This window comes from Anabrus simplex, chromosome 2, assembly GCF_040414725.1.
Source record: "Anabrus simplex isolate iqAnaSimp1 chromosome 2, ASM4041472v1, whole genome shotgun sequence".
In the NCBI taxonomy this organism is placed as follows: domain Eukaryota; kingdom Metazoa; phylum Arthropoda; class Insecta; order Orthoptera; family Tettigoniidae; genus Anabrus; species Anabrus simplex.
The window spans coordinates 224918028-224941623 of record NC_090266.1 but is presented as its reverse complement, the minus strand read 5'-3'; the positions used below and the strand labels follow the sequence as shown (position 1 = coordinate 224941623).

Here is a 23596-nt window from a genome sequence, read left to right as displayed (position 1 = left end):
CTTCGAAAACCGTAAAAGTAGTTAGTGGGACGTAAAGCCAATAGCATAATTATTAGAAGCTGTGTGATATAAGAGGCAGTGCACACGGTCGTAAAAGCTAAGCAGTACAGCTGAGAACTTCACAATGACGACTACAGGACTCTATAATATCTGCTGTCCGTCTGACTGGGCAACAGTCCATGCGACATATCTCGATGAGCTGTTGAGCCACGAGTATATTTTATTCAATTTTGATGATACAGTAATTCCATGTGGATGAATATCAGACAATCTGTACTATTTGATTGATTGTACTATAACTACAGTTCGTCTCCGTAGCGTAACGGTTAGTGCTTTCAGCTGCCATCCTGGGTGGCCCGGGTTCGATTTCCAGTACTATCAGAAATTTAAGAATGGCAGGAGGTCTGTTATGTGGTTAAAATGGTGCATACATCTCACCTCCAATAGGAGTGTACCAGAAAAAAAGCTGCACCACCTCTGGGTGACGACACGAGTTGACTTGACTAAACTACTACACAACGTCGACGGATATCGTGTCCTTATTGTCGTGTATTGTTATTGTGTTCGACGGAAATTAGTTTTAAAAAAATTCCGAAGAGTAATCATAATATCAGAATAAAAACTTCAATGTCCGTAAACTGATACACGTCACACCTTACTATTTGTACTACTTCGTGCCACTGCCAACGGTCGTAGCCATGTTGAAACACCGGATCCCGTGAGATCTCCGAAGTTAAGCAACATTGGGCCTGGTCAGAAATTGGATGGGTTGCAACGCGCTGTTGGTGGGGGGTAAGGGAATGGAGGAGCGGAAAGGAACTGGCCACCCTACCGCACGTAAACTCCGGCTCAGAAACACCTCTGCGGAGGTTCGGACCTGCCTTCGGGCAGAATAACCCTTACCTTCGTGCCACTAATTTAATCAATCTTTATGCGTACACTTCGTCATATTTTCAATAGTCGCAAAGTACATTCTAGTACACTGCCTAATCCTTGGCTTTATATTCGCACACTTAAATAAAAATGACATAAAATACCATTTGTTCTATGAGAATCGAATATGATATATCAAAGTATGTTTTGAGTGAATAAAACATGCTAAATACAGTGTATTTCTGGAAAATGTACACATGCAGAATTTTCTCAAATATTGCATTTACTCATAATATCATGGAATATTTCACAACAGACCTGTACACCTCGGCTGAACATGTTGTTGGTGTTCATATGCGCTGCAGAAAATTCACGTGGACCGTCAAATTCGAATGTGATTTCCAGAGGTTGTCCTGGTCGTGTATCGTTCTGCCACCCAACCCAGCGACCATCTGAAAAGAAATCATAAAATATAAGATTGTGAGGAAGAGAGCACAGATATAAACCTATATCTATACTGGCAGTTTTTCGAAAAATTCCGAAGTACAAAACTGATGGTAATTGAAATCCTGGTAATTTATCTCGTCGTAACACTAGTCATTAAACATACACAGACAAAAAGGTAAAGACGTTTGGTGACTAGAAATGTAATTTCTTCTTCAAGAAACTTTAAACATTTACATCTGAGAACCTCGTACTAGTAAACGGAAAGGTACTGTGACAAACATTAGCAAAGACACTTCATTTGTTGTTAATACTCGTATATATGATGTTTCGTAACGAATCGGAATCACTTCAATGATGTATATGAGACACACATTTTTTACTGTGCTTATACTTAGGTCATATAGATTTGCCTTTCATTGCAAGGAGTGCTGCAGTCGCCGTAATGTAGACAGCAATATTGGTAATACAGTTCTGCTTTGAGGAAAATTAATTTCCTTATCCATTACTTTCACTACAATCATACTTGATTATTAGGGATGTGCCTTTAATATGAAATTGTTTCAAAATGGCTCAGATATCCAAAACATGATGGATTTTAGTCCGAGGTGTAGATAGGCTTGATTGCTCACGAAGTTCTTATTTGAGATGACTTCTCCAAAGAATATATTTGCTATTAACTGAACTGTGCTAGTTGGCCGCTACACGTGGTGAGAGAAAGGTAACGTGCCTGCGCTCCGTGTGTGTGCCGTGTTCTCAGCGTGTGTTGTATTGAACAGTACAACAGTAATGTAAACAAGTCTAATAACTTTGATAGTTAACTGTAATTCATGTGATTTCATTGTGCTACTACGCAGAAAAAAAACATGGCAACAAGATTCACGCGTAAAAATACCTTGAAATGTACCTTCGAACGAGACAACAGACCTCCGGCATGGGAAACTCATGAATGGATCCAACACTACTCGAAACTCCATGAGGACCAGACAGAAATGATTCAGCTGGATAACCTTGAAAATGCCGCCTTCATCAAGGTAATATCAACTACTCTTTTTGAAAGACTGGTTTATAACTATCAGGGTACACACAATATGACATGCAGGATGGTCGAATAGGGAAGGTTAAAATCAGTGATGAGGAAACAGTACAGAAAACGGTTCGAGTGTTAAATGTACCACCATAAGTCCCGATAGAATCTTTTAACTCGGTACTAAGTAAAAACGGCAAAATTATCGAGCACAGGAGAGAAGAATGGTCTCAGCAATATGCCTTCAGAGTGCATAACGGGATACGTGCTTTTCGAATGGAAATTAAAACATCTAATCCATCTTTCATTTATATTGAAAGATACCGTGCGCAAATTATTTATGATGGGCAAGTGCGTACATATCTAGCCTGTAATTCCACAACTCATTTGCGACCAGAATGTCCCTTACGTTAGACTAGGTTAGGCGAGAGGAGGCTTGTCAACACTGCAGCTGATACAGGTGACTCAAGTGCGTTAGCGACTAGTCAACCGGGCCCTGTTCCAGTAACCTTGACTGACAACACAGCGACCCCAACTCAACCCGGCGAAGTGCGGAACGTAAACAACACACAAGTTCGTGCGGCTGACCCCACAGAGTTTCCTACTCTTCAAGAAACAACAACTAAACGGATGAAAATGGACAGTAGTGTATCCCCTTCTCACAATTCCGTTCTGTCATCGACAAATGAACTCACCGGTGATCATGCGCCTTCTTCCCAGGTTACTGATATTTCCATCCCATCCTCCAATCAAGATATGGGAATGTCTCCATCTCAGCAAGAATCTTCCTGTATGCACTTCTACTACAACTAACTCCCAAGGGAATACTATACGTATTTCGGACCTGATGGGCACTGATCAAGTAGTAGAACAGCAAGAGAGTAACATAGCACAGCCCCACCAAAGCCAGCGTAACTTGACTTCAAAACAGGTGCAAGGTGAGGCGGTCTCCCACGAGGAGCGACCCGAGTTGACAGTGAAAAGTAGTAGACATCCTCGCTTGCGTACGCCTCGGAAAAGTGTTGAGCGGATGGAAGACCACCCTAAGTCACATAAAAAATAGTTAGGGGGAAGGTGATTTTTGCCGTCGACCAAAATGTTTATCAATCTCATGTTTCTATCGTTACTCTGTCTTCTTGTTATGCCTTCAGTTCTAACGACTTTCGCCACTTTTAACATAAACGGAGTGAGAAGTGACACAACATTAGGTCTATTGGGACGTTTTTTAAAGGAGTATGATGTTGATATTGTTTTGTTACAAGAAGTGAACAGCAGTCATTTGGGCTTATTTTTAAATTATGATTATGTAGTAAACATTGGTGATAGTGCTCGAGGAACTGCTATTGTGTATAGGAAAGGGATTAACCTAACGGACATTACAATGGACCACACGGGAAGAATATTATCAGCCTCCTTCAATAATATCTCGATCATTAACGTGTACAGTCCATCTGGTTCCTTGTTTAAATAGGAACGGAATTCATTTTTCACTCAGGACATTCTACCACATATAGTGACGCCGAATACTGTTCTTCTGGTGGGCGACTTCAATTGCATTTTACAACCACGTGACTCAACAGGTGTTTTTAACTTCTGCCCAGACTGAAAATGTTAGTACAAAGAATGCCATTGACTGATGTCTGGGAGACACCTTATGCTCCTCGTGTTGAATACACATTTTGCCGCGGTGATACAAAATCTAGGATAGACAGAGCGTATACCTCTGCAACAAAGGCACATATTCTAGAATACTGCAGAGTCGTACCAGTTGCATTCGGTGATCATCATAGCGTAATCTTTACGTTAAACTTTGCCAAATTACCCATTTCTCAGCCAAGAAGGGGGATTTGGAAAGTGAATAAACAAGTTTTTAGGGCTGAGGAAGATGTTTAGCGATTTAGTGTTACGTATCATCAGTGCAAAAGCAGTCTTTCGCGTTATAGGAATATTATGGACTGGTGGATGGAGAAATTGAAACCGGCTATGAAATCAGTGGCAAGGAACATAGATTATGGACACCGGCGGGAACGTCATTACAGTCTAGAATTCTATGAGCGGGTAATGTGCGATTTACATTCCAAAGAAAGACGTGGAGAAAATGTGTCCAATGAAATGAAAACGATTAAACAGACCATCTTTCGGTTCAATGAACAACATTTACAACGTCTTCAGCAACACTTTAAAAGATCTTCCCTCTTGGACAAGGGAAGGATATCTTTAGACCACGTAGCAAAGATGCGTAAATCAGCTAATCGACAATTTATACACCAGTGGATAGACCCTCAGGGGAACATTCTTAACTCCAAAGATGAATTGCTACGCGAGGGTGAACGATACTTCCACGAAATGTTTGCAGACGATGACGTGTCTGGCATAGGTGTGGACAACATGCTTTCCCTTGTAGAAACGTACGTCGATGAAGACGATCGCTCCTTCCTCATGAGACCTATCACCAAAGAGGAATTATAACACGTTCTCAAGAAAGCTGCTCCTAATAAGACCTCCGGAATGGATGGCTTCCCTTATGAATGGTACAAACACTTCTGGTCTATGATTGGAGATGACCTTACCCAAGTTCTTAACCATGCATTCCGTGAAGGATTTCCGCCCACATTCACGGAAGGCATTTTTATAATGATTCCGAAGACAGTACGCTGCCAATATGTGTCGTATTATAGACCAATAACTACCCTAAATACTGATTATAAATTATTTGCTAAAGTGGTAGCGAATATAATAAAACAGATTATTCTTACAGTGATTGGTACTGGCCAAACGTGTCGGGTTTCAGGTAGGACAATTATGCATAATTTGTTGGCAGTCCGTGACTTAATTCTTTATTATTCTGTTTTTCCTGAAGAGCCTGCTGCAATTGCCAACATAGATTTCAGCAAAGCCTTTGACAGGATTTCGCATGATTATCTTTGGAGAATCCTAAGTCATCTTCGGTTTCCTGCACAACTTGTAACGGCCTTAAAGCGCATGTACCTTACGGCTACATCACGGCTGCTGATCAACGGCCATTTGTCCCGTCGAATTCCAATTAATAGGTCTGTACGCCAAGGATGTCCACTGTCAATGTTGCTCTTTATCTTAACCATGGAACCACTTATCCGGAGACTGGACAGCACTCTGAATGGCTTTCGTTTAAACAATGAACACTTTACGTTGCGTGCTTATGCAGACGATTTGACGTTACTTCTTACCGCTGGCGATGATCTATCAGACGTGCGTCGTGTGCTGGTGGAATTTTCAACTGCATAAGGGGCAAAGGTAAATTTTGAAAAGTCTTCCCTGCTCCTACTAGGATCGGAGCGACGCACTATTCGTGCAGACGAGATCGGTATTCCTCCAACCAACAAGTGCAAAATCTTGGGTATCACCTTCTGCAAGAACATACTCGAGACAATAGAACTAAATTGGAATGCTCTCTTGAACGAGATTCGCTTCCAGTTTGCAGAAAATCTCGCATGAAGGCTCAATTTATTTCAAAAAACTTGGTTTATTAACACTAACGCCTTATCTAAAATCTGGTACATCGCACAAATACTACCTGCTCCGCATGTTATCTGTCAACGCATAGAAATGTCAATTGGCTACTATCTTTGGAAAGGCTTTTGGTACAGAGTGCGACGAGAACAGTTAAATTTAAAGGAACATCTTGGCGGTTTGGGGCTGTATGAAGTGGAACTGAAATGTAGTTCCCTCTTCTTCAAACACGTCATCAAGGCAATGCATATGAGGGGAGAATCCTTCGATTGTCACTTCAGTCAGATAAGAGAAGATCTCAATTTCCGAAGATCCCGTGAATTCAAATATTGTTGCAAGAGAGCACTAGCAATTATTGAACAGCTTCCGCATAACCAAGTCTTAGACGGCTCCTTTGATCACGTGAAACAGCTCTACAACTTCCTGCTTCAAAATAGACACTTCCAGCTGAACATTCAACTAAAACATCCCACTAGGAACTATCAACTAATCTGGCAAAATACCTGCAATCGGTGGCTACCCCAAGAATGGAGAGTGTCGGTATACAGTTATCTAAATGAAATCATCCCTACATGTGAAAAACTGAAAAGACATGAGCAGCTGGTGGATGACAGATGCTCTCTCTGTGATTCTACAGACACCTTGGTTCACCGGATTACTACGTGCCTAAATGCTACTGTCATATGGAAATGGACGTTGAAAGTTGTTACCAAAGTACAGTGTACAGAGTCTGATAATTCTCTCCAACAAGCGATTCTGCAATTTGACGTTCCGCAACGATCGCGCAAGGAAAGGAACGCAGTCCTATGGTTTCTAGCCGCTGCCATTCATTATGTAACCTTTCTGGCTATAAGCAACCAATGTTCTTCACACTCACCGGCTTTCTGGATCATCTGAGGAAGGAACGATGGAGACTTTCCCGACATCAACAGCTTGATGCAACCTTTGGTCACCATCTATATCACTTGATCATTGATCAACCTAATGGATGTCCTTCAGTCTTGGTTCATTTGATACACATGTTTCAGTTGCCTAACTAGGATGCTAGAGACTTAGAAAGTCACATCAGTGAGGGAACATTCCAGCTATCAGGTGACCAAATTCCTCAGACAAAGTGTCCTTCATTGCCACCGAACTGTATGGCATACCTGTAATTATGAGTGTTTTAAATACGTTTGTAAATTTTGTTTTCGGAGAGACAAACCACAAGTGGCGCATAACATCACATGGAAAGTATTTCAAAAATTCTGAGGAGTCTACAGTGCGATTTATGTGTTAATCTCCTATTAATAAAACCAGGTTCACTGTAATTAAATCGTTAAATGTACCAGCCCATGGGGTCATTAAACTTTTTTTTAGTGTCTTGATTGAATGAGACGTTGATTTTTCGATAAACGTTTTGGGAACTGACGACTATATCTCTGGAAAATCTCCCTTCGTTTATAATAAATACAATTAATTTAGAAGTCGAGAGGATTTAGACATTCATGTGCAAACATCTTGATTGACTTTCACTCGGTTACAGTAACGAATGAGGCAAGATTAGGCAAGTATAGGTCCGATTTCCAGAAATACAAATGTAGTGATTATGCTCAGTGTTAAAAGTACCTTCACCTGTTATCAGATGCCGTAGTGAAAAATTGTTCCCTGAGAAAGAGATCATTAATATGCCTCTAAATCAACAAATATTTTGATTCAGGTCTCTCATGTTTAATAATTCTTAAATGATTGCGATCTGTGTTGTTATATCCCATAGGCTAAATGACTAGAAGTGAGCAAATAATTCATTGAGATACTCAGCTGGCTAGGAATATTTTTGTGATGATGATTAAATAGGAGAGGTAATAAAAAGTGTCCCTCATGGCCGAGTGATCAATGTAGAATGTAAAAGACGAAGTTCAACATTTTCCTTTCTGCGAATTAATGAGATGAGGACGTAGTGAACAGTTTCGCAACCTGATTGACGTTTACCACTAGAGAAAATATTTCGATGGAGGAAAATAATCCGATATTCATTCGGACAGCTTGATAAGTTGGCCAGGGACTATCTGCACATTCAAAGAGAGTGTCAATAACGCACACTAGTTCCAGGGATCACACGCCAGGTCATAACGGATCGCATTCTTCCCGAACTGAGTATGGAAGAAAGTGGTAAAATAGTGTATACAGTCTGTATTGTTTCTAGCAGCACTGAAAATTTCACTATGGGGCTTCCAAATGTGGCGATCCATTCTAATGTTCTTACTGCTTGATCCACATGAACTTGGAATCTCTTATGTTTGTTGATTGGACTGAAGTAAGGTGACGTTGTCCATTCACGTGAGAAACTTCGGAATTGCTCGCGTAGAACGGTGAAGATGTAATTCTTAACCACTTCGATACAGTAGTTGGTACTCGGTTTCCGAGATGAAGATACGCTATTTCATTTCTGAATACATCTATAATGTTACATGGAGCAGCCATTTTATCAGTCTGCTGCGGTAAATGCCAATTGTTTACAAGTTATACTAATATTAGGACGGATATTTAATGATTGTTCCCTCAGAACATATTCGAGTTTCTTGGAATACGATTATTATCCTATAAATAACCATGTAATTAGTGCTCTCAGTTACAAAGAAAAGTGGTCATTTTTCATATTCAATCTCATTTCTATTGACATGGATTTCTTTCTTTGTGTGTCTTCTTAATACCTTGCAGTGTGATAAAATCAATTTACGCAACAGTTATTTAAATATAATATAAAATTAATTCATGTGCAAAATGCTGACTTATGTAGGAAGAATTTGGTTTAAAAACTAAATTCGCTTCTTATAAAACACAGTTCATCAAAACTGAAACTTCATCGTATTCAATTATGATAGCCATTCCAGTACCATTTCCTCTTCCTTACCCCCTCTATACCCATTGAAACATAAATTCTGACATTATTTAGTTATTTTCCGGGTTGAACCGTGTTGTTGTTATTTGTACATTACGTACAGTTTGCCGACGTTTAGAATACATTGCAGTATTCTTTTTCAAGGCGACTGAAATACCCCTACACGATCCAAGGTAGTCAGTCACCCAGGCAGCAATCACACTATGATAGTGGAACTTCTTCGTTTCCCACGTATTAAGTGCATTTTACTGCGTATTCAGTTATGATATCCATTCCAGTACCATTTCACTATGATAGTGATTTTCGATACAGCACCTGAAATTTCAGTCATTTTGACGTCTATTCATGACAGATACTTGTAAGTTCATTAGGCTACCGTTCTGAGCTTCTGATCTTGTGTAGACATTCACAGGAAAATATTTCTTGTAATGACGCTCTGTGAGGAGCTAAGCCATGCAAAGCCTAATCTATCCCGGCATAGGGCACGAAAGCTCTTGTATTGCTGGAAGGTAAAGGAGTCTATTATTCGTAACCTAGGCTATCAGTGGGAGAGAGTGGTGCCTCTATTCTTAGCCGAATTTTGCCCCAGAATCACTTTTAAGTGCATATCTGCGTCATGTACCTCTTCAGAAGAGAAAATACATTTTCTAATTTCTTCTACTTTCTGATACGTAATCGAACCTACGCCGTTCCGGGTGAAACAACATGTGTTTACCGGCTCGACTAGTCTAAGGTACCCGACAAAGTGATACATAGGCCTATTTCAATGAAAACTTTGCCTCTCACCTGCAGCAACATTAAATTCCTTGTAAAAAGTGGAAGTGTGTTGCCGGTCATATTAAGGATATAAAGGATTTGGAATATTACTATATAGTACTAAAGTTTTTGTATTTGTGTGCCCCTGAATCCTTCAGCAATATACAGAACTGAGAGCATAAAACGTCCAGAAAGGGTTAAAGCTATTAAAGACAAGTTTTGGGGTTGACTGTAGTAATGCGGGGAGCAAATTAACGTTGATCCAAAAGAAATCAAGTCGGGAAAGAACTCCGATGAAGGAACAGAGAAAAGGCCATTAAGAGAGCTAATCAATTACATTACTGATGAAGAAAAATAAGGAGACGGTAGGTTTATCTTACAGCAGATTGATCTCGTCATTCAGCTCTCAACGAAGCGCAGCACATTCTAGCTGAAAATGTTTTCACGGGAATATCACCACCGTGCTTGTATCGGAAGTTCGGAAACCAATTTACTATGAGGTAGATATAGCAGGACTAAACTTCATAGCCATCTACATCATATTAAACAGCAGTCGTTGGCCTGATGTGCTGTTGGGGTGTCATTCCCGCTAGATATAATGGATTGGGATAAGCTACCCTGTACATGGTCCATCACACATTTACACCCGCTTCCAGGTACATTGCGTGTTCACCACTACTGGACGCTATTACGAAGAACGCTCCTATGGGAACGCTTTTAGCTCCTCTTTGATGAAAGACAGAAACACCAAAGAAACGTCAATCACAATATTCTTTATTTTTTCACTACGTATTGGATGAAGATTTTTCGTTTAACAATTGCCTCTATTGCTCATTTTTTATCATAAAATCTGATGTAATTAAACAGCAATGTTACTTCAAATGGGACAATATCATTTTGAAAAACCATGCCCCTCAGAATATGATGATGATGATGATGCCTGGTGTTCAAAGGGACCTAACATCTAGGACATCGGCCCCTCAGAAGATCATGGTTGCTGGGCTGAGTGGCTCAGACGGTTGAGGCGCTGGCCTTCTGACTCCAACTTGGCAGGTTCGATTCTGGCTCAGTTCGGTGATATTTGAAAGTGCGCAAAAAACGTCAGCTTCGTGTCGGTCGATTTACTGGCATGCAAAAGAACTCCTGAGGGACAAAATTCTGGCACCTCGGCGTCTCCAAAAACCGCTAAAGTAGTTAGTGGAACGTAAAGCAATTAACATTAACATTATTATTATTATTATTATTATTATTATTATTATTATTATTATTATTATTATTATTATTATTATTATTATTAAGATCACGGATACGGATATTTTACTATTACCATTGCCATATTAAAAGCAAAATAATTATAATATTGAAATAACACAGAGTTATTATCAACACAATTCACGTGATGTACATTAGATCAAAATATCAGTGAGTGCATGGTATTGTGCAAATTCTTCGTAGGTGCATTTTTCTCAAAAACTGTTGAACCTGTGACGTGCCGAGTCACCGTAATTTCAATATAAATAAATACTCGCTCATTTCCCTCTCAATAAGCAATATCTCCTGGGCGCCAGCCTTGAAACTTATCGCTTGAAGACAAGTTGATAAATTATAGTAATAAGTTGTGAGACTCTAGATACTCCCAGAGGTGACTGAACACTAACCATTAAGCACACTCAAATTAAAAATTTAAGTATCATTAATAAGAATTTATGAAAGTGGCAATTAAAATAACTATTTATTAGGATGATAAACGTGAGGCATATTTTCGAAAACTGAACTTACGGAAACAAAAAAAATTAATGAAATAAAATTTAATAAAATGAACTGTTATGCGGAGAGTTGCAGTAATCTAAACCATTAGCTCCCCATTTGTAGATTCTGGTATCTGGACACGTTCGATGTAGGAGCTGCTGTTTTCTGGTCGTCTCGTACTGTCGTTGTCATCTCTCGTAGTAAGTACCAGTTCAATTTCCGATTCATGCGTTGCCCACTAATTGGACAACGAATTTCCTGACCTTACTAATACTCATTATTTAATGTGGTAATGTGCTCTTATTTTAATATCTACACCAAGTTGGGTTGCGTTCAGGCAGATAATTCCGTACACTTGTATTCTTCCGTATTACAGAATAGTTGTGTAACTAAAGATATAAGAAAATATCTCCTGTTCTGGACAAGTCAAAACCGGTCTCTCACTATATTTATCCCTCGTCATTGAGATAGCCATTTATCAATGAGTGTAACTTTGAGTAGTGCTCTACTCAGATGAGAAGTGAACTTGTAAACTAAGCGGAGAACCTCCTCTCGCTATCTGCCCTGTCTTCTCTCGTATAATGAGGACGACGAGAAAGATCTTATTCCGCTATCATCATGATCAACAGACGCCAAGATGTTCAGTAGTTGAGACGTTAAGACCATAAGACGCTAAAACCTTCTGACGCAACGGTGTACTTGTTGTTTTAAGGGGCCTAACATCGAAGGTCATCGGCCCAGCGGCAAAGGTCCTCAGGCACTCAGATGTTGAGACCTTCAGACGCTATGGTGTTAAGTAGTTGAGACGTTAAGATCATCGGACGCTAAGATGATCGGACGCTAAGATGTTAAGAACTTCAGACTCTAAGACATTAAGATAATAAGTCCCTCACGAGCTCTTGTCGTTGGAATATGTAGCCTCTAAGACCTCCCTCCATCTCCCATATCAAATGGTCCAGTAAAATCTGATCTTCTATCCCTTCTTCTTTCCATCACTGTATCTCCTTTTTTCGTACCGTTCATTTACATAGGTTGAAAGTTCGCCGGCATCGTATGCGTCAGGAAACCAGCTTCCGAAAGTGGGAGTTGACAAATTCCAACTGCCTCACTGGAAATTGGTGGGGCAGGGTAAATTTGTAATCTCGATGACGTCCTATTCGTGGTAAAGTGCCAACATTTTCATGGCGTGTCCGGCTGACTGACCTCGGGCTACTGGAAATTACTGCAAGCTATTAACACGGGGAAGTTGTTGTACCTTACTCAAGACTTAACTCGTTCAGATTCCGTTATTGCCGTGATACAAAGAAATGAGATGATAATGTGAAATAGGTGATAAAAGCCCTCTATATACGCATAATGATCTAGAATGACCTACCATAAATCAAATAAATACAGTTACAGGGCGAGTTGGCCGTGCACGTAGAGGCGCGCGGCTGTGAGCTTGCATCCGGGAGATAGTAGGTTCGAATCCCACTATCGGCAGCCCTGACGATGGTTTTCCGTAGTTTCCCATTTTCACACCAGGCAAATGGTGGGGCTGTACCTTAATTAAGGCCACGGCCGCTTCCTTCCAACTCCTAGGCCTTCCTATCCCATCGTCGCCATAAGACCTATCTGTGTCGGTGCGACTTAAAGCCCATAGCAAAAAAATATATATACATCTTTCCAATTAACCACAGAGTGTTATAATATTGTGTTCATGCTGTGATGTTCAAACATCACAAACCTATAGATAAAATGTTTGTCGTGGATACCCACAGGGTCTTTATCTAGGCCTACATGAGAGGTAAATTTTATTCTGATAAATTAAATTAATTAATTCAATTAATTAAACAGCAATATTACTTCAAATGGGACAATACCATTTTTAAAACCCATGCCCCTCAGAAGATGATGATGATGATCATGCCTGGTGTTCAAAGGGAACTAACATCTAGGACATCGGCCCCTCAGAAGATCATGGTTGCTGGGCTGCTTGGCTTAGACGGTTGAGGCGCTGGCCTTCTGACACAAACTTGGCAGGTTCGATCCTGGCTCAGTCCGCTGGTATTTGAAGGTGCTCAAATACGTTAGCCTCGTGTCGGTAGATTTACTGGCACGTTAAAGAACTCCTGAGGGACTAAATTCGCCCACCTTGGCGTCTTCGAAAACCGTCAAAGATTAGTTAGTGGGATGTAAAGCAAATAACATGATTATTATTATTATTATTATTATTATTATTATTATTATAATTTTTTAAATGCGAACAGTATATAATACCACGTGCTTCTTTCATTTTTATTTACTATACATTGTTTTCTTTGTGATGGGCTATCCCTCGTTGACGAGTATGATTGTTTCCTGAAAAAGTTTTTGTGAGACCTCAAGTGACCTCAGAGGCCAATCCTAAATGACAAAATTTTCCGCATATTTTACACACATTAGTTCTGTTAGGCTCTGGCTAAGCATTTTAATTTTTCTTCATAAGCTCCTGTTGTTTTCTTGCATTGCGCTTGTCAATTTCTGTTCTCCGCCTTTCTTCCTTCCCAGATATTACGACGCCAGACTGTGCGGTTACGTGCAGTAGTTTCCCAGTTGTTTTGATTTGACACTTTTTCATGTTGGTTTTTAGCGCATCCTTGTAACGCTCTTGTGGTCTTCCAAGTTTTCCATGACCGTCCTTTAGCTGAGAGTACATAATTTGTTTTGGGAGACGTCATTCAGGCATGCGAAAGATGTGACTGTCCAGCGGAGGTGGTGATTGATAATCATGGCCTCAATGCAAGTGGTGTTAACTTCCTCCAGAACACAGATGTATCTACGTCGATCCTGCCATTTCGCTCTCTGGATCCTTGTCAGGCAACGTTGGTGGTGTTTTTCCAGACAGTGTATATGCCTTCTGTAGGTAGTCAACGTTTCGCATCCACATGTAAGAGATTTTATAACGGTAGCTTTGTACACATAAAGCTTGGACTGAGTGGTGATATCGTGATTATCAAAGACCCTTACCCGAAGACGACCAAAAGTCATACTAGCACATTTGAACGTCATCGTCAGTATTTGCATTTGCTGAGAGATGGCTGCCAATGTATGGGAAATGTTCTATGTTCTTCAAAACATTGCCTTTGACTGTGATTGTAGGAAAGATAGGGCTGACCAGGAGGGGAGGTGATCAAATGAGGTGGGTAGGGTTGAGGATCTGGTCATAGGGGATTCCATCGTTAGACACGTGGGGAAAATGTGTGGAGGAAAGGGAACCAGGGTAGAATGTTATCCAGGAATTAGGTTGAGACAAATGTTGAGGAAATTAGAAGAGAGGGAGGAGGGGAAGGAGAAGGTGGTAGTGTTTCACGTTGGTACCAACAACGTAAGGCAAGCTGATATAAGTACCAACATAGTTGGAGATGTGTGGGATCTGGTAAATGCAGCACGATGAAGTTTAAGAAAGCGGAGATTGTTATCAGTGGAATACTGTGTAGGAGGGATACTGACTGGAGCGTGATTGGGGATTTAAATGAGACTATGGAGTGGGTATGTGGGAAACTGGGAGTGACATTTCTAGATCCTAATAGGTGGGTAGGAGATAGGGATCTGCGCTCAGATGGCCTTCACTTAAACCGCAGTGGTACGTATAAGTTAGGAAATTTGTTGGGGAGGGTAATAGGGAGGTACATTCAGGGAAACGGGGTGGCCTAGGGAACGCTGATAAGGGAACAGGGAACTGGAAATCAAGTAAGGATGACATAAAATTGTTAGTGTTGAACTGTAGTAGTATTGTAAAGAAAGGAATAGAACTAAGTAATTTAATAGATATATATTTACCAGATATTGTAATAGGAGTTGAATCATGGCTGAGAAATTATATAATGGATGCAGAAATTTTCTCACGGCACTGGAGTGTGTATCGTAGAGATAGGATAGGAATGGTGGGAGGGGGAGTATTCATTCTGATGAAAGAAAAATTTGTAAGCTGCAAGAAAGTTAAAGATGAGACACATGAAATTCTAGGTGTAAGGCTCGTTTCTAAAGATAATAGGAAACTTGATATATTTGGAGTGTACAAAACCGGAAAAGGGTAGCACTGACGCGGATTCGGAATTATTTGATAGGATAGTCAGCTACGTGGGAAACGACATGGAAGGAAATGTGATTGTAGCAGGGGACCTGAATTTGCCAGATGTCAGTTGGGAAGGAAATGCGAACGACAGGAAGCATGACCAACAAATGGCAAATAAGTTAATATGGGAAGGTCAGCTGATTCAGAAAGTGATGGAACCAACCGGAGGGAAAAATATCCTGGATGTGGTGCTGATAAAAGCAGATGAGCTCTATAGAGAAACTGAAGTAATAGATGGCATTAGTGATCATGAAGCTGTTTTTGTCGTAGTTAAAAATAAATGTGATAGAAAGGAAGGTCTTGAAAGTAGGACTATTACGCAATACCATATGGCTGATAAAGCAGGCATGAGACAGTTTCTAAAAAGTAACTATGATCGGTGGAAAACGGTAAATAAAAATGTAAACGGACTCTGGGATGGGTTTAAAAAAATTGTTGAGGAATGCTAAAACAGGTTTGTACATTTTCGGGTGGTAAGGAATGGTAAAGACCCACCTTATTATAATAGAGAAATAAAGAGCCTAAGAAGGAGGTGCAGACTGGGAAGAAATAGAGTTAGAAATGGCTGTGGAAGTAAGGAGTAATTGAAGGAACTTACTAGAAAATAGAATCTAGCAAAGAAGGCAGCTTAGGATAACATGATGGCAAGCATAATTGGCAGTCATACAAATTTTGGTGAAAAATGGAAGGTTATGTATAGGTATTTTAAGGCAGAAACAGGTTCCAAGAAGGACATTCCACGAATAATTAATGAACAAGGAGAGTGTGTATGTGAGGCTCTTCAGTCAGCAGTATGTAAAGATTGTTGGTTACAAGGATAATGTCCAGATAGTGGAGGAGACTAAGGCCAAAGAAGTGTTAAAATTTACATATGATAACAATGATATTTACAATAAGATACAAAAGTTGAAAACTGGAAAAGCGGCTGGAATTGATCAGATTTCTGGGGATATACTAAAGACAATGGGTTGGGATATAGTACAATATCAGAAGTACTTATCTGATTATTGTTTGGTCAGAGGAGCTATACCAGATGAATGGAGAGTTGCTATAGTACGCCCTGTGTATATAGGAAAGGGTGATAGACATAAAGCTGAAAATTACAGGCCAGTAAGTTTGACGTGATTTGTATGTAAGCTTTGGGAAAGCATTCTTTCTGACATCTTTAGTGTGGGAATGCTGCTGCAGATCAACAATCACACATTTCTTGATATACTCAGAACCTGTTCCCAGTGGCATAAGAGTTACGACGACTGGAGGCTCCGAGACTGCTGCACCCTTCGTCCGCCTTCCCAACCGCCGGGGAGCTTTCGTTGTCCCTACACCTGGTCCGCTGTTGAGGACTTTCTATGCCGTTGACCATATATGGTTTTTCCTCCTTTAGAGGTGGTTTCCCAACACAAGGGCAAGAGAGTGCCCCAGCCCTTGCCAGCTCATCCGCCTTCATAGGGAGCCATTGGTATAAGCTGAGGGGGATTCCTTACCCCGGGAGTCGCTCGGTCGCCAGAGCCTCGTCAATCGAAAGCAGGGTGCACCACGTGCAGGTGAGGTTTACATTTGAGTAGGACAACCCACCCTTACACCCCTTGCCGTGTAATGTTACTTATTTAACATACAGTTGCACTTGGGCGAGATGGCGCTAGCGTTTGTTTATTGCACTAAGTGGAGGACAGTGGGGCGAGCAACGGATACGTCAGTGGATCGAGTATAGTCATTATATGAGTCTCGTATTACCGACAGGATAAAATGCATTTAAATGACTTCTGTATTAAATACTACAATATAAATTACACCATACTTCTAAACTAAATAGTAATAAAAAGAAAAAGGGTACACTTCAATGAATATACAGCCACGGAACATTAGAGTGGAAGGAACCACTATATCACCAAACAAAACTGATCGACTGAACAACTGTCGAACAGAGTAGTCATAGACCTAGGAGATGTTCTTTCAACAACAAAATATGTCATTCTATTCTAATTAAGGTTTTTCTTTTCCAGATATACGTCTCTTACCATATGTTTTCTTTTTCAGGTAATTTATAAATGTATGTATTCAAAATCAATTTCTACAGATATTAATATCAGATGACCCAACAATTTTTCCTTTACACAGATAAAATTTAGAAAACTTGATGGTTTATATTTTCAAGTCTCGTATTATAATTGGGTTTTTGCCGTATCAAAGAATATGTTGCAGTAACTCTCGACGTTTCGTGAAGACTACCAGACGACTACTGCCTCCATATCATCGAGATACGTAACAAACTCCTATAGTTTCTTTATTTGACAAGGCGAAAATTCAATACTAATATTAATTTTGTTTAAAATGGAAAGGCTATGCAGTAGCTTTATTTATGATTTCTTTACGTGAAATTAAGTTACATTTCTACTTAAATAAATTCATTTCGATAGAAATAATATAAAAGGAGATTATCAGTTTAATCGTTCTCCTGAATAGTGCACCAAATCGGCTTACACGATTAGCGGTTCAATTGCATACCTAGACATACCTGCATCCTTACTGGCCCGCCATCCTTTCCTGCCTCCAAGTGGACGGGCTGGGCGAAATCTGCACGTCAGTCACTAACCTCAGCCAAACTAACATCCCTTCAACTTGGCTTTAAATTGGCCTGGTGGAAACGTGGCTTAACTGCTCAGAAGCTTGCGGTGAAATGATAATGAACGGGATCGCATTAAGAGAATATGTACCCTATCTCATTTTTTGTCTGGGTGAATGACTCAGATGGTTGAGGCGCTGGCCTTCTGACACCACCTTGGCAGGTTCGATCCTGGCACAGTCCGGTGGTATTTGAAGGTGTCTCATGTCGATAGATATACTAGCACGTAAGAAAACTCCTACGAGACTAAATTCCGGCACCTCGGTGTCTCCAAAAACCGAAACCGTAAAAGTAGTTAGTGTGAAGTAATCATTTATGTCTGTTCTACGTTAATATGCTAAGACAGTCAAATATAGGTGAACGGATTTTGAAACGAGCATCAGTCTATACAGTGGTTTATTTTGTTACTACACGAATGGATTGGTGCTCATTCCTTCATTCACTGAGCATCCAGATTCTAGGTGCAGGTCAAAGCAACGTTCCGTTACGCCACGCTGCCTTTACAATGTGATCGAAGAGAATTAACAGAGAGCCGCTCAGTGCTGTCCACACTCCCACATATAAATGTAGAAAGCAACAAGGTTCGAGCTCCGCTCACCTGGAAGTTGACACACGACTCGCTCTTGAGTTCAGGTGTAAAACAGTTGGGAGATATTCTTCGTCGGCGTTGTTACCATGACTGTCAGCATAGCGGTTAGGTTGCCGTCCTCGATAACCTGGTACTATCCGGGATTCAAGATTAGCAGTTGGGTTGGTAGCTCACCTCCAGTGACGGTGTGTCGGGACGAGTGTAAGAATTTACATTACGATGACAAAATTTTAGCCAATTTTAACTCAATGGATGCTGCACTGCTCTTTTGTTCACTGCTCAGGTCACGTCAAAAGAAGCTTTCACACTTTTCATAATCTCACTCATGGCTGTGACGGAATAGAAGCGGTAGAGGTATGAATGGTATATGGTAAAAGCATTCATACCACGGCCACTGCCTGTAGACGAGATGATACTGTGAAAGGTATTGCTCACTGTGGAAAGAATGAATTTTCTCAGTCCTTGAGGTTTTGGAGTTTTCTTATAGCCTCATATCTGATAAGAATCTTTTTGAATATTCAACAAACCTTCAGGCATGATCTAGCAAGAAATGTATTACTCTTATCAGGAAATAAAGATGAGCGTATCTTATTTTTAACCAACAGTTCTCGGATTCGAGTACAGGCACTGGTTAAGAATATTTTATTGGTTTGAGGTCGGAGACAATGTTCACTTTAGCCTCTTGAGGGCCGTGCATATTGGAACTTCTCATACGAATGTTAGTGTCCCCAGACTACAGAAGCACTTATTGATTACTGAACCACATTCATTTCTAAGCATTTCGCAACCCATAGAGAATAAGTTAAAATATTTGTCTTTCATCCGATTTGTATGCTGACAGTTCACATCAGAAATTTTCTTATCTTTACCGATATTCTAATTATATTCGAAACTTTACGTGCTCATTGATGCTTTCACGTTATCACAGTGCGACTGGTGTACGAAAAATCAGTCACTGAGTATTAGATTGCTCTTAGTTGTGAAATTACGAGCAGATCGATGCCCAGACATTAGTGTTTCTATTATTCAAGCCCTCATAAGTCCTTCTGGAAATTATGTCTCTACTTGAAAATATCTTTAAATATTGACTTGATCCAAATTACAAGTCACAAGGCATGATGTAACTGATCTGCAAGGTCAGTCTCTCCTCTACGATAAAGCCGGGGCGACGGTAAGTAGGACTGTAAGCTAAAAATATGTTCCCATAAACTACTGCTGCTTGTAAAGCATAGTTTATCAACATTAAAGGAGAATGTGTATCACGTTGCGTTGCCTCAAGCAGTGAAACAGGTCTGCTCGGCGTTGATCACATCGGAAGCTAGTAAGTTCTTTCTCCTCCTGTCCTGTTACACGAGACGCACTCATCAACGCTCTGTACACAGATTGCAGTACCAAAAAAGGCTCATACATACCCGCTATTCACACTTACGTTTAGACTGCGAATGTTAAGAGTGTTTATAAGATCTGACAGTTGCTGCAGTGTTATCAGATATAGGACTGGATGAAGAATAGCGGTAATGAATTGTGCTGCGTTCATCTAAGCTTTATCTTCCTTATCACCTCCCGAATCACTTTGCATTTCGCCACTGTGGAGAGACTCACTCTATACTTTTGTTAGCTGAACAAGTTCAACAAATATATTATCTATATATATAAAATAACTTGTCCTGACTGACTGACTGACTGATTCATCATCGCCGAGCCAAAACTACTGGACATAAAGAAATGAAATTTTGGGGATATATTCATGTTAAGATGTAGGTGCTCGCTAAGAGAGGATTTTTTGGATATTCCGTCTCTAAAGGGGTGAAAAGGGGGGTGAAATTTTAAAATGAGTGTATCTATATCTCAAAACTTCGAAAGTTTACAAATGTGAAAATAGGTACATGGAATCTTCTTTAAAAATAAGGAAACACGTATTTTTTTGTTTTCAGGAAATCCTAAAAGGAGGGGTGACAAAGGGGTTGAAGGCCTTTAATCAGGATCCCGGTACTTATATCTCAGTAACTGAAGATATTACAGACCTGAAAATTGGTATTTTTATCACTTTTAAAAATAAAGAAACACGTATTTTTTTGTTTTTGTAAAATCCAATTAATGGGAGGGTGGAAATGGGGTGAATTTTTAAAATGAGTGCATCTATATCTCAAAACCTTTAAAGTTTACAGATGTAAAACTTGGTATTTAGAATCTTCATTAAAAATGAAGAAACAAGTATTTTTTTGTTTTCGGATAATCCCAATAGGGGGCGTGAAAAGGGGTGATAAATGGGTTGAATGTCTATAATGAGGTTACTTATATCTCAGAAACTGAAGATATTACAGACCTGAAAATTGGTGTTTGGGATCCCCTTCAAAAATAAAGAAACAGGATTTTTTTTGGAAAATCCAATTAATTGGGGGGTGAAAAGGGGGTGAATTTTTAAAATGAGTGTATCTACATCTCAAAACTTTTAAGGTTTATAGATGTAAAAATTGGTATTTAGATTCTCCTTTAAAAATAAAGAAACACGTATACTTTTGCTTTCGGAAAATCCCCATAGAAAGGGTGGAAAAGTGTAAAAAAGTGGTTGAATGCCTTTAATAAGGCTACTTATATTTCAGAACCTGACGATATTACAGACCTGAAAATTGGTACTTGGGATCTACTTTAAAAATAAAGAAACAGGTATTTTTTCGTTTTTGGAAAATCCAAATAATGGGGGTGAAGAGGGAGGTGAATGTTTAAAATGAGTGTGTGTGTGTCTTAAAACTTCAAAAGTTTACAGATATAAAAATTGGTATTTAGAATCTCCTTTAAAAATAAAGGAACATATATTCTTTTGTTTTCTGTAAATCGCAATAGGAGGGTTGAAAAGGGGTGAAAAATGGGTTGATGCCTTTAATGAGGTTACTTATAACTCAGAAACTGAAGGTATTACAGAACTGAAAATTTGTATATGGGATTTCCTTTAAAAATAAAGAAACACGTATTTTTTGTTTTTGGAAAATCCAATTAATGGCGGTTAAACAGGAGTGACAAATTGGGGTGAATTTTTTGAAAGACTATATCTACAGAATATCTGAGAAACGTAACATGTTACAGAGGTAAAAAGAGGGTATTTGGAATCTCCTGTAAATGTAAAGAAACATAGGTGATTTGTTTTTGGAAACTCCACTTAAGGGGAACTAAGAAGGGATGAAATTTTAAAATGAGAATTTCTACAGTATATCTCAAAAAACATAACATGTTACACAAGTGAAAAATGGTATTTTTTATTTTTATTAAAAAATCAAGAAACGTGTATTTTCAGTTTTCGGAAATACCACTTGGGTGGGAGTGGGGGTGGTGGTGGGTTAAAGTGACTGAAAATGGTGTTGAATTCTTTTAATTAGGCTACTGTTATCTCAAAAATGAAGATGTTACAGACATGAAATTTCATATTTGGAATCTGCTTCAAAAGTAAAGAAACACGTATTCTCGGAAAATCCAATGTAGACGGGGTTAGGTGAAAGAATTAAAAAATTAATTGACTTAACTGTATGAGAATACTTACATCCAATAAAAACTAAAGTTGTTACAGACGTGAAAAGTGGTATTTGGATCTCCTTTAAAAACAAAGAAAAACGCGTTTTGTGTGGGAAATCATCTTAGGGGGGCGGGAGTGAAAAGGAGTGGAATTCCTTTCACGAGGACACATAAATCTTAAACTGAAGAAGTTAGAGTCGCTATAATTGGTATTTAAAAGATCCTTTACTATTAAAGAAACAAGATTTTTTCGGAAAATTCACTTGGGGGTGGGGGTGAGGAGTGTGAAAGGAAGTGCAAAAAAGTTAATTATTTTTATGGGGATACTTATATCTCAAAACTGAAGGTAACAGACGTGAACATTGGTGTTTGAAATCTCCTTTAAACATAACGAAACACGCCTTCTTTTAATTTCGGGGGGGGGGGTAAGTATACTTAACTGCAGTAGGGTGTAAAAGGAGGTGAAGCCAATTTATTTTACTGTTCATAATGTACTTATAAGGAGCCTCCGTTGCTCAGGCGGCAGCTCGCCGGCCTCTCACAGCTGGGTTCCGTGCTTCAAATCCCGGTCACTCCACGTGACACTTGTGCTGGACAAAAAACGGAGGCAGGACAAGTTTTTCTCCGGATACTCCAGTTTCCCCTGTCATCATTCATTCCAGCAACACTGTCCAATATCATTCAATTTCATTTGTCATACATTAATCATTGCCCCAGAGGAGTGCGACAGGCTTCGGCAGCCGGCAAATTCCTATTGTCGCCGCTAGAAGGGGACTTTATTCATTCCATTCCTGACCCGGTCGATTGACTGGAAACAGGCTGTAGACTTATTCTTATCATAAACCGATCATTTTTTATCTTTCCTGGGTTCGTTTTCAAGAGCCATCTTTTCCTTCGGAAAACATTCTTAGATTACAGTAGATTCTCCTGGCATATAAATAAAAATTTAAACACATTTGAAATAAACGATAGGAATGAGATAGACCGTCCCATTGTTCACCTCTATAACAAGGTCAATAATGCACGGAAGTATGTCATTCGTATCGGCAGAAATCCCGCACACTTACCTACGCGCGACAATGGTGCTGGTCACATTGTCAACAATGACAAAGGCAGCAGATGTTATTTACCGATAAGTAGCAGTCTTGCATCTTGCTGTGGGGGTCCAGAACATCTATAATAATAATAATAATAATAATAATAATAATAATAATAATAATAATAATAATAATAATAATAACAATAATGATAATGTTCTGAACCGTCGTCAAATGTGCGTACCGCCCTGGAAACGTGTCCTGGATGGGTAATGACTAAGAATGCAGTCCGGCTGCGGGTTCAGTACCGCCAAGGCACCCAAGACGACACCACGCCGGATTTTCTGAAGGATTTAATCCATGTTAAAAATGCTTATAGGAAAAGAGGGCAAAGATTTATGGACCCAACTGACCGAGTGAAATACCTGAACCTAGCCCGGGAAGTACGAAATCGATTGCTGGAAAGAAAGATTGAAAAATGGGAGGAAATTTGCCCTTAATCTATTAGAAAACGAGTCGGATCGC

At 39.7% G+C, this 23596-nt stretch overlaps 1 protein-coding gene across 1 annotated transcript in view; it reads right to left on the bottom strand.

The window, feature by feature from the left end:
- Positions 1–23596, bottom strand: part of LOC136863499 (discoidin domain-containing receptor 2) — a 770412-nt gene that overhangs the window by 542763 nt on the left and 204053 nt on the right. The window contains exon 5 of the mRNA XM_068225966.1: positions 1192–1325. Within this exon, the coding sequence (XP_068082067.1) occupies positions 1192–1325 (134 nt within the window). The remainder of the gene's footprint in view (positions 1–1191; positions 1326–23596) is intronic.